Here is a 12,641-nt window from a genome sequence, read left to right as displayed (position 1 = left end):
CTGCATGTCATCTCCTCCTGTATATAGTATATACCTGTGTGTCATCTCCCCTGTATATAGTATATACCTGTATGTCATCTCCTCTTGTATATAATATATAGCTGCATGTCATCTCCTCCTGTATATAGTATATACCTGTGTGTCATCTCCCCTGTATATAGTATATACCTGTAGGCCATCTCCTCCTGGCTGTCAATTTGCCTCCAACACTTTTCCTTTCACTTTTTCCCCATTATGTAGATAGGGGCAAAATTGTTTGGTGAATTTGAACGCGCTTTCACAAAATGTCGGCAGAGCCCCCGCACCACCGAACACCCGCAGCGGCACACATCCGAACACCCCCTCATTCCAACCTGCGGCCTGCAGCAATGCTCCACTCTTGCCTCCTCCAGCAGTGACCCTGTGACCCCGTTTCACCGCAGCCACCACCCCCAGTAAGCAATAAGACACATGGATTATAAGAAGCACCACTATTATCTTAAAAAAAAAAACATTTTTCTTCTTATTTTTCTCCTCTAAATTTGGGGTGCGTCTTACAATCCGTCACTTCTTATAGTCCGCAAAATACGGTATATTTTTCTTTAAAACGAATGTACTGGCTGGTTTCTCTGTAGCTCTACACAGGTGGTCCTTGACTCTTGGACAACTCTTTTCACTCCTCTGTGTGATATCTTGTGTGGAGCACCTGGTCGCGGCTGAGGTCATGACTTTCCATGACTTTTTACACTTCTATTTCTTCATGTGTTAAATACTTTTTCCCTGTGTCATTTCCCATTCTTACACATAACTTAATTTATGGACTTCTATAGTTTGATTTCTCTGTCTGTGTGGATTGGATGGGTTGTTACCGACATCTGGCGAGAAATTCATGCCAATAGAACTTTTAGAGATATATTTATTTAGAAAATTGTGACCTATTCAATCTTCAATTCACCCGCCATGTATATATATATATATATATATATATATATATATATATATATATATATATATATATATATAGTTTGTTTTGTTCTTATTTTTAGCCAAAAATTTGCACTACATAGAAAACAAAGCAATCACTGTAGAGCATTGACTTTATAATCCATACATGTAATATTTCTTTTTTAGATGGACCAGCTTTTTAACAACACAGATTTTGTTGCCGTCGGAGTTACTGTATCTGATTCTACGAGGTATGTGATGTCTTTAGCGTTAAATGAGTAATGTCAGCTCTGTCCCATCTTTCCCTTCATTCTTCGCCTTGATACAGTGGGCACCTCCCTAGACGAGTCAGAGGACAATGATTTTCCACATAGGTGCAGGTAGAAGAGGTGGGCGGCATCTTACAGACATTTATCCTGTGTTGGGAATATCTCATTAACAGTAGCATAATGTACAATAAAACAAATTATATAGTGGTACCGTGTGAGCCAGAAAAATGTAAGTAAATACTTTTATGCCAAAAAAGACAAAGATATTCTAGGAGTGATACTTTTATTGGCTAAAAAAAAATTATCCAGCGTACAGGGGTTCCTTCATCTGGCGAGTTATCAAATGAATGACTGATATAAGAGCATAAATATTTGGAACATCTTATACGCTCTTGTCAGTCACTTATTTGTAAACTTGTCGGATGAAGGGGGCTCTGTGCCCCAAAAGACAGCAAATATAATTTTTTTGCTCAGCCAACTCAGGTATCATTCCTAGAATACTTTTGTCTTTTTTGGCATAATAGCATTTACATAACGTTCGCAAGGGAATCTATCACTGGGTTTTTGCCACCTAATCTAAGAGCAGCATGATATAGAATCAGAGACCCTCATTCCTGTGAAGTGAATTAATAAAATCACTGTTTTATCAGAAGGAGATTATCACTAGAGGACTAGTAAACCTGCTGCCAGGTCATCCTCCATATTCATGAGCTCTGTATAATTACGCCCCACCACTGATTGGCAGCTCCGTCCCTATATACAAGGTACACAGAAAGTTGTAAATTAATGGTGTGAGCGGAGTCCTTAGTATTCAGAGAACTGAATGATCTCCAGCCAATAAAACAGCGATTTTATAAAAGCTGCAGCAAGCAGCCCAGTAAGTGATACATCACTGAAATCAGGGTCTGTGCCCCTACATCATGATGATCGCAGAGTAACAAAAACCTTGTTACACATTACCTTTTATATGACTTCCCCTTAAATCAGTGGCATGCATCATATAAGATTATAACAATTTCATCTTTTATTGGTAAAACATGCACTTTTATGAACTTCCACAATTATATGCTTCAGTAGATCCTTTCCTTTCACATTGTGAGAGGAGCCCCAAAGTGCTACGTGAGGCCAACATAAAAAGGGTTTTCTCAATATCAATTATCCGCAGAGCACTACTCCATATCCTGATAGTTTCCATCTTCTTGCTAGCGGTGGTGTACTCTTGACAGTTTGGCCCGTCGTTCACCTCTTATAACCTGCAGTGTTCCTTAGAGTAGAGGGAATTTTTAATGAAAAGGTATATTGCACAGTTGCTTGTTTTTACAATCGTGTTGCAATTGTACCCATGTATCATGTTGAGACAACCCTTTAAAAAGGTCAAAAATAAGGCAGTGGCTGGAGAAAGCTGATATGAGGTCTTAAATGGGATGTCCGGCCTTTGACTACAAGTTTGATGTCTCTCTGTGTAACTGTAGTCTTGTGAATCCTCACATTGCACACACTTGGGGTTGTGATGATTCTCCAGTTGCGGGAGTGGCAGGTACGTGACTACAAGTATGGATTTGCATATATGTGGTCATGTGCCAACTAGACATGCAAGACCTCGCTCAATACACATGCATTGAGCAAGGCCAGACACGTCTAGTCAGAATGTGGCAGGAAGTATGCCAATCAAACACATGACCGCCTGCTCCTGGCACCACAGGATCCAAACAGCGTGCAATGTGCACACTGTGAAGATTCACAAGTTTGCAGTCACATAGAGTGCAGCCTGAGGCCGGACACTCCTGTGTTTAATGCCAGAAGTCATAATGGGATATAAGAACCTAAGATGGGGTCTACCCTTCACACATGCTGTAAAAAATGGGGGTACGCTCTTTAATAAACATAAGCATTACAGGAGCTTTGTTATTTGATCTGTTTTCACCAAATTATAGAACCCCCGCATTATTATTTATTATAAATGTAATATAGATTTTGGATATCATCGATATAACTTGCACATTATCCATGCTGTATTTTAATCTTCATATAATATGAGAATTATGAATGAACTATTGATTAATAAGCAGGTAAAATATGATTTTTGGCTAATTATTGATTCTTCTTGGGTATTGACTCTAATCTTTTATTACATACATAATATTTCATGATTTTTCATAATCCTTGAGCGATCCAGTCTTTTGATATCCTATACGTCTAATGAATCATTATAATCTATATTTTAACTCCTGATTTACTCTTATTATCTCAATGTTTGCTGCAGTAATGAACCTGGAAATGTCCTTTCACAAAATAACAATAAAAAGGTAAAAGGCTCTAAATTCTTTTTCTATGACAATGTTCCCACCAGGATGAATTTATTCTAGCAATTTACCAACTATATAAACCATGCTGTCTCTAGTGGCATGGCACTAGACGGATAACAGTGTCTACATCACAAGCATTAATTTATTGAATTATTATTAATATTTAAGTTGCAGGTCTTAAAGGAGAACGGCTGAGAAAGGGCTACTGCAGTAAGCTAGTTATTGCCCCATGGATTTCTTTTTTACTGTCTTTAGGTCAGATGGCCAGGGCTCTGACATGGAAAAGCACCGACTTGTATCATGGCCTGTTGGATTTTTTATTACCGATCCTATTTGTCCATAAACAGGGATAATAACCCTTCGGTTCTGTATGGAGTAAAATACCCACAGATCTGTAGGGTAGAGCTACAAGGACTTTGCACTCCTCCGTGGCCTCGTGGCATATGGCTTACAGTAGTTTTCCAATCCTGATGGGCACAAGTGATCTATTTTCCTCTTTGTTAATGTTTCTTGATTTTTGATCATTTTTCATTTTTCAGAAAAAAAAAATCCTTCCGATTATCTTGTCCCTCATTCTGCTATAACATCTTTTATTTTTTATTAATTTATCTAAGTAATGATTTTCATTTTGCTTTTTTTAATGATTTATTTCCTTGATTTTGCTGGCAGAAAAGGGAGACCAATGAGGAGTCTGGTGAATCCAAGTTAGTAAAATTATCGTTGGTGATCAAGTTGTATCTGTGCCGTTTTTTGAGTTTTTATAGATATATTTTTGTTACTTATGCTATATTATTTCAGTCCCCCAGAGTATATTGCCAAAGCTATTGTCCGTGCAAATTCTTCAAAAACCCAGGAATTACTAGCCTATGATCTTAAAAAACTCCTGGTTGAGGGATTTGCAGATCCGGAACTGAATCCAGAACTTACTACACAGAATGTGACAGCAGATGGATTAGGTAACTCTCATGTAATTAGTGTTTTACTGGCCTCCTTTTATAAGGCTAACCCGGTGTGGATTTTATACATAGCTGTAAAATATTTTATTAGTTTGTGAACATTGAGTTCATCTAACAGCAAACTGAATTACATTTGGTTTATGAGTTGTAAATCTGGGGGGTTTAGAAATAATTATCAGACAGAAATCCAGCCTATAAAATGACTATGATGGGTAGAACAAAACAACTGGCACTCCACAATACACGGAGCTTGTTTTTGATCAGCCATATTTTTCATTTATTTGATTATTTATGTATGCATTTTTTGCAAGGAGATAATTAATATATGAAACTGAACTGATCCGACTGATGACAAAGTTGCCATCCACCTTGTCATTCTTTCCATCGTCTGTTCCACTGACTGCAGAATGATAAAAAGCATAAAGGAAAACACTAATTTCTCCAGTTTACAGTCAATGTTTGGTTTACAACATTGAAACTAGTGGGACAATAGGCGACAATAATGGAGAATAATTCATCACATTCATGACATCCACTGTGCCGTCCTTTATCCTATATTCAATGCAATATTAAAAAACTAATAAGCAAACAGTCGGGACAAGATTACACTTTGGAAAAAGATATAATTAGAAATGTGGAAAAGGAGTAAGCCTGGAAGGAACAAAAAGCGCAATAGTGTCTTATCTGGATAGGCGGTGTGCAGGAGAGTACGCACTATCATGCTCCCCTGATAGGGTTGTGTGCACAGAGCCGCTGGCAAACACAAGGAAGGAATCAAAGGTGTTGGAATGGTATGAGTTCACCTGCGCTGTCCTGATGAAGAAGTTTGAAACTTCGAAACGCGTTGAGCAATAAATCGATCTTTGAATTCCTGTCTTCTTATCATCTATTAACACCAGCTCTGGTGAACCCATACCATTCCAACACCTACAATTAGAAACGTGGAATATTTGGCTGCGTTGCGGGACATAAAGTACATTGCAGTCACCTCTAGGCACCGATTGTCAGGTGCCTTGGACTCCGCACATCAAACAGACCACACCGTAAATTGGTTATAACTTAAATATTTTGACTGTTTGTTCTTAGGCCTGTAGAAAAAAAATTTCTATAGTCCTGGATAAGCCCTTTAATCATACTACCAGTTCCTTATTACATTTGTTTTTCAATCTTAGGTGCAAAATATTGTAGGAAAGGCTCCACGTGGTATGAAAACTTTCAATATGAATGGCCAAAAACAACCGCAACTGAAAAAGCCACCCTACAGTGTCATACCAACCCAAATGAGATGGCAACAAGGGAATGGTAAGATCAGTGGCATTACGATAAGTAAGATAGGACTGGACTCCCTCTGTCCCCTATATGGAAGTCTTAAAGAAACAAGAAGTTTTGCTGACTGCCGTTCGCTAACCATGTCCACCATGATATATTTGCACCGTTTTTTTTACTATCATTGCACGTGTCACTTTATCATTGTTGTTGTTAGTTATAGTGCACTCATCCCAAATTGTAATCTATGTTATGATAGTAGTTTCCCATATTAGCGTATTTATAGAAATGGATGGGTTAATAATGTCCTCTTATTTATATTATATTCACTATATTGCACAGGGTATTCCATGTATGGGGTTATTTGGGAATCTGTAGTGATCTGATAAACTTATCACTACAAATATGGCCGCCGCCGTGGTCTTTTAGAAAATGGTTGCCGGTGGTGCGCATGCCCATTGCCATCCACTGTGTACGCCTCTCACTATGGCTATCAGCATCAGCTGGGCATGCGCGTCATGAGACGTCCTACAGCGGAGTTCCACCTCCACGCACGCCCCGCTGTGATGGCCCTGGTGATGGCGCGCCCTGGGTGCCACTGTGCATGTGCCGTTTTCCCGTCTTCCGGTTTTATTCACATTTAAGCACAATGAGACTAGCTACAAGCAGACCCTGTTGAAAAAGCTAGAACGCGAAACGCGCGTCCAGGGGTGCTGAGAGAGGTGGGGGTGCCTTCCCTGATGATTACAAATGGGTAAGCATGAATCCTCTGAAATTGTGAGATGTTATATATGGGACTAGTCTGACTATGTACACTGTCATTCATGGTACTGGAAATCTGTAAGACCGCTTATAGACTTGTTATCGGTTCATGCTGTTGCCCTAAGGATGTATTGTAGTATCCCCCCCTATACTTGGCTACCGTCATGTCTCCTCCTTATTGTCCTCTGTTATATGCATAGTGCAGACACCACATATATGCAGATTTATAACCTTTTTCGTATTGATACAGCAATTATATTATTATTGTTATAATGAATAAAACTTTATAGAATTTTATACATAATTATGTTGATGTGGACTTTTGTGCTCCGTGTTCTTGTGCTGATAAGTAAGATACGGTAGGTTGCCGATGCCCCCCTCCTCCGGTGACTGAAACCAGAATGCTACCAGGAGGAATAAAGTTCATTTCCTCCCGGCAGCGGGAGTCAAAGTGCCGACATCGGTCAGGTTCAGAGCTCTATTAACCTGCGGATTAACCCCATATCTGCAGGTTCATAGCGTTTTTTCACGTGACAGATTCCCTTTAAAACTTTGGAAAGATTTGTGTTAAACAGAATTCACACAACCCTGTGCAAGACTGTCCGTGTCACTTCCGGAGGAAGCGGACATGTTTGCACTTCGGGGACAGTTTTGTTGCACCTTCCAATAAGACATTCCTGTGTCATTTAGCACAATTCTGACTCTCATCTACAGCACAGATTGTGATGGTGCACGCTGAGTTTTCGCTATACTTGATTTCTGAGGGTCTGTGTGTATATGTGCATACTAGACATACAGTGGGTACGGAAAGTATTCAGACCCCTTTACATTTTTCACTCATTGTTTCATTGCTGCCATTTGGTAAATTCAAAAAAGTTCATTTTTTTTCTCATTAATGTACACTCTGCACCCCATCTTGACTGAAAAAAAGCAGAAATGTAGAAATTTTTCCAAATTTATTAAAAAAGAAAAACTGAAATATCACATGGTTATAAGTATTCAGACCCTTTGCTCAGTATTGTGTAGAAGCACCTTTTGAGCTAGTACAGCCATGAGTCTTCTTGGGAATGATGCAACAAGTTTTTCACACCTGGATTTGGGGATCCTCTGCCATTCTTCCTTGCAGATCCTCTCCAGTTCCATCAGGTTGAATGGTGAATGTTGGTGGGCAGCCATTTGCAGGTCTCTCCAGAGATGCTCAATTGGGTTTAGGTCAGGGCTCTGGCTGGGCCAGTCAAGAATGGTCACAGAGTTTTTCTGAAGCTGCTCCTTTATTATTTTAGCTGTGTGCTTAGGGTCATTGTCTTGTTGGAAAGTGAACCTTCGGCCAAGTCTGAGGTCCAGAGCAATCTGGAAGAGGTTTTCATCCAGGATATCTCTGTACTTGGCCGCATTCATGTTTCCTTCAGCGGCAACCAGTCATCCTGTCCTTGCAGATGAAAAACACCCCCATAGCATGTTGCTGCCACCACCATGTTTCACTGTTGGGATTGTATTGGGCAGGTGATGAGCAGTGCCTGGTTTTCTCCACACATACTGCTTAGAATTATCACCAAAAAGGTCTATCTTCTTTCTCATCAGACCAGAGAATCTTATTTCTCATAGTCTGGGAGTCCTTCATGTGTTTTTTAGTAAACTCTATGCGGGCTTTCATATGTCATATGAGGAGAGGCTTCCGTTGGGCCACTCTGCTATAAAGGCCTGACTGGTGGAGGGCTGAAGTGATATTTGACTTTGTGGAACTTTCTCCCATCTCCCTACTGCATCTCTGGAGCTCAGCCACAGTGATCTTGGGGTTCTTCTTTACCTCTCTCACCAAGGCTCTTCTCCCACGATTGCTCAGTTTGGCTGGACGGTCAGGTCTAGGAAGACTTCTGGTGGTCCCAAACTTCTTCCTTTTAAGGATTATGGAGGCCGCTGTGCTCTTAGGAACCTTGAGTACTGCAGAAATTCTTTTGTAACCTTGGCCAGATCTGTGCCTTGCCACAATTCTGTCTCTGAGCTCCTTGGCCAGTTCATTTGACCTCATGGCTCACATTTGGTCTGACATGCACTGTGAGCTGTGAGGTCTTATATAGACAGGTGTGTGCCTTTCCAAATCAAGTCCTATCAGTTAATTAAACACAGCTGGACTCCAATGAAGGAGTAGAACCATCTCAAGGAGGATCACAAGGAAATGGACAGCATGTGACTTAAATATGAGTGTCTGAGCAAAGGGTCTGAATACTTATGATAATGTGATATTTCAGTTTTTCTTTTTTAATAAATTTGCAAAAATTTCTACATTTCTGTTTTTTTCAGTCAAGATGGGGTGCAGAGTGTACATGGAGCGCACAAAAAAGCAATATTGAAAGGAAAATAAACTAGAGAGTAAACATACATTAACCTAAAAAACTATTCTTTAATGATACAATATTAAAAAACACCTACCCAGTGAGTAATTGCTAAAATGCCAAAATACAAAATATGACCAGAAATATCCTACAATAACCCTGCAATAAGCCTAGGTTATAAACTTGCCTGGCTGTGGAGGCTAGCACCCTAAAGAAAGATTTTTTGGCGCCCCCACTCAACGAGGAATATCTCTCACTCCCCTATTGTTTCCCTAGCATCATAGGTGGAAAACAATATTGACAAGGAAAAGAGATGAAGAAAGTTACAATAACACCTAAATTAATAAACCTGCAGGTATCTTGTAGGAAACCAACAATATCAAAATAAAATCAATGAATACCATCCAACATCATGACAATAACTCCAGATATAACATATAGGGGCATCTGTGCAGTGGGTATATGGCGGCCATGGGTAAGATATGCTGTGATATATATGTACTGCTTGCACTTTATTCCTGGACTTATGGGTACCTGGTCTTTTGCCACATGGCATAGATTTGAGCACAGTGGTACTCATAGTCCATGGTGTTTGTCTTAACCATTTATATTGGGGGTATATGTGGTCACTCTTTCCTTCGTTATATATATATATATATATATATATATATATATATATATATATATATATGCGATATTGTGCCATCCAGCTTACAGTATAGGGTTGCTGGATATATACTTTGTACACTGTTGAGTGCCTCCCCTTTATATTGACTGCCTACCCATGCCAGTTTGCATCATCATGTACTAGACCTATCCAGTAATTGTTTTTGTATTTTATTAATGTATGCACTATTTTGTATTGTGTAGTATCAATAAAGAGTTATTTTTTGGTTATCTAATTGATAGTGTATTATATTTTCAAAAAATATTATTTAGTATTATACTTTGGATTTTAAAAAAAGCTCCAGGTTTCTCTATGTATATTTTATATGAACAGTGCAACACAATTTAGAGATGCAAAAATCGGAGTGAGAACTTATAATGAGTAGAGTAAACCCCGACGTGTTTTCCCGTTGTCACGGTTCATCAGGAGGTTAAGATATAGTATGGATATCAGAAATGCCTGATGCCATGATGATAGATGACACTGTCATCTGCCCGTGACAACGGGGAAACGCGTCGGGATGTACTCTACTCATGATAAGTTCTTACTCCTATTTTTGAATCTCTAAATTGTGTTGCCAACCTCCACAGCCAGGCAGGTTTATAACCTAGGCTTACAATATATCACGGTTATTGTAGGATATTTCTGGTCATATTTTGTATTATGGCATTTTACCAATTACTCACTGGGTAGGTGTTTTTTAATATTGTATCATTAAAGAACAGGTTTTTTTTAAGGAAATATATGTTCACTGTGCAGAGTACATTAATGAGAAAAAAATGAACTTTTTGGAATTTACCCAAATGGCTTCAATGAAACAAAGAGTGAAAAATGTAAAGGGGTCTGAATACTTTCCATACCCACTGTAACAGCGCAAGTTTTACAAACAATGAAAGACAAGACAACTACTGTAATATAAAAAGATGAGGCATTACAATCCATTGTAGTTGTGTGTTTTTTGTAAATTACATTTAGTTGCACTGAAGTTAATTACCCTACAAATGTGGAATTAATAATGGGAACTGTCAGAGCCTACAGCAGCTGCAGACTTATGCCACACTGGGACTATCCTGAGCCGACGGCACTTTGTTGATATGTGCCGTCCTCCCTAGATTGTACTGTATGACCTCTTAGGTTTGTATGTCTCAGTTTCTCCTGCACTCCTACATGTTGCAATGATGAAGAGAAAATAGTTGCTGCACTTGAAGAACAGACAAATGGAACAGACAGAATAAGAATCCGTTACATTCCTATTTTTACAGTATATAAGCTGTAATATGAATATACGGTAATTAACTTCACTTCTAATTAAGCGACTGATGTTTGTATGTTCCAGCTACATCAGTGTCACCAATCTTGAAACAGATTGGGGAGAGGCGAACTATAGTAAATGCATTCCTTCTTCATTTAATGATCTTGAAAATGTTCCTGTAACACCAGGTGAGTGCGTCTAGCACTATGTACTTTTAGGGTACCGAATATTTAGGGTTTGGCAGTTATGGGTGTATATCAAGGAGGTAGCACAGAACTTATAAAAGCAAATACTCTGATATTATATGCAAAATACTATTAAATATCATCATGCTGTCAAGTTTACATCTGATTTGTGTATAGAGCCAGCATAACACAAATTATGAGGCCATTGTATCAGGTGGTGACATCTATATAGTTGGTGCTGGCCTTATAAACTGAGTCCTGAGATTTGCACCTTTCAGACATATGCCAGGAGCATATGTTGTATCACATTGAAGGAACTATAGTGTGTGATAATACCATGGATGTGACATCGGTGACAATCATGTTATGGGGGGGGAGGTATTGTCAGGGACATATGTTTGCAGGGCACCAGTGCACATCGGGAGGTCCCCGGGAGGTAAAATCAGAAATGTGTTTCACCTGAAAAAACGCATTGTAAAAAAATGCAATGTAAAAATGCAACAATTTGCGTTTTGTTAATGTATTTTTTTTTTACTTTGTAACTAAGTAAGGGGTTAAAAGCATGTATGAATATGTGAATGCCTAGAACTGCAGAATTATGTTGGGCTGTGACAATGTATCTTATACTATAGAACATGAAGAAATGTGTAATTACAGGTGATGGACCACATTGCCCTGTCATATCTGTGCCACATTGCCTGGTTAGTTCGGTGCGACATTGCCATGTCAGTTCTTTGCCACATTGCCCTGTCACGTCTATGCAACATTGCCCTGTCACGTCTATGCAACATTGCCCTGTCACATCTGTGCCACATTGCTCTGTTAGTTCTGTGCCACATTGCCTGTCACATCTGTACCACATTGCCCTGTCAGTTCTGTACCACATTGCCCTGTCAGTTCTGTATCACATTGCCCTGTCAGTTCTGTACCACATTGCCCTGTCAGTTCTGTACCACATTGCCCTGTCAGTTCTGTGCCACATTGCCCTGTCAGTTCTGTGCCACATTGCCCTGTCAGTTCTGTGCCATATTGCCATGTCAGTTCAGTGCCACATTGCCCTGTCAGTTCTGTACCACATTGCTCTGTCAGTTCTGTACCACATTGTCCTGTCAGTTCTGTACCACATTGCTCTGTCAGTTCTGTACCACATTGCCCTGTCAGTTCTGTACCACATTGCCCTGTCACGTCTGTGCCACATTTTCCTGTCACATCTGTGCCACATTGCCCTGTCACATCTGTACCACATTGCCCTGTCAGTTCTGTACCACATTGCTCTGTCAGTTCTGTACCACATTGCCCTGTCAGTTTTGTACTACATTGCCCTTTCACGTCTGTGCCACATTTTCCTGTCACATCTGTGCCACATTGTCCTGTCACATCTGTGCCACATTGCCCTGTCACATCTGTACCACATTGCCCTGTCAGTTCTGTACCACATTGTCCTGTCAGTTCTGTATCACATTGCCCTGTCACGTCTGTGCCACATTTTCCTGTCACATCTTTGCCACATTGCCCTGTCACATCTGTACCACATTGCCCTGTCAGTTCTGTACCACATTGTCCTGTCAGTTCTGTACCACATTGCCCTGTCACGTCTGTGCCACATTTTCCTGTCACATCTGTGCCACATTGCCCTGTCACATCTGTACCACATTCCCCTGTCAGTTCTGTACCACATTGCCCTGTCAGTTCTGTACCACATTGCCCCGTTAGTTCTGTGC

The 12,641-nt window shown here is 39.9% G+C and overlaps 1 protein-coding gene across 2 annotated transcripts in view; it reads left to right on the top strand.

The window, feature by feature from the left end:
* Positions 1 to 12,641, top strand: part of ADGRG4 (adhesion G protein-coupled receptor G4) — a 153,114-nt gene that overhangs the window by 82,705 nt on the left and 57,768 nt on the right. For both annotated transcript variants that reach the window (XM_077285287.1, XM_077285286.1), the window contains exons 8-11: positions 1,111 to 1,175; positions 4,298 to 4,455; positions 5,628 to 5,757; positions 10,820 to 10,923. In XM_077285287.1, coding sequence (XP_077141402.1) covers positions 1,111 to 1,175; positions 4,298 to 4,455; positions 5,628 to 5,757; positions 10,820 to 10,923 — 457 coding nt within the window. The remainder of the gene's footprint in view (positions 1 to 1,110; positions 1,176 to 4,297; positions 4,456 to 5,627; positions 5,758 to 10,819; positions 10,924 to 12,641) is intronic.

Source organism: Ranitomeya variabilis, chromosome 2 (assembly GCF_051348905.1).
Source record: "Ranitomeya variabilis isolate aRanVar5 chromosome 2, aRanVar5.hap1, whole genome shotgun sequence".
NCBI lineage: Eukaryota > Metazoa > Chordata > Amphibia > Anura > Dendrobatidae > Ranitomeya > Ranitomeya variabilis.
The sequence above is the reverse complement of the archived record's forward strand: the minus strand, read 5'-3'. Positions and strand labels throughout refer to the sequence as shown.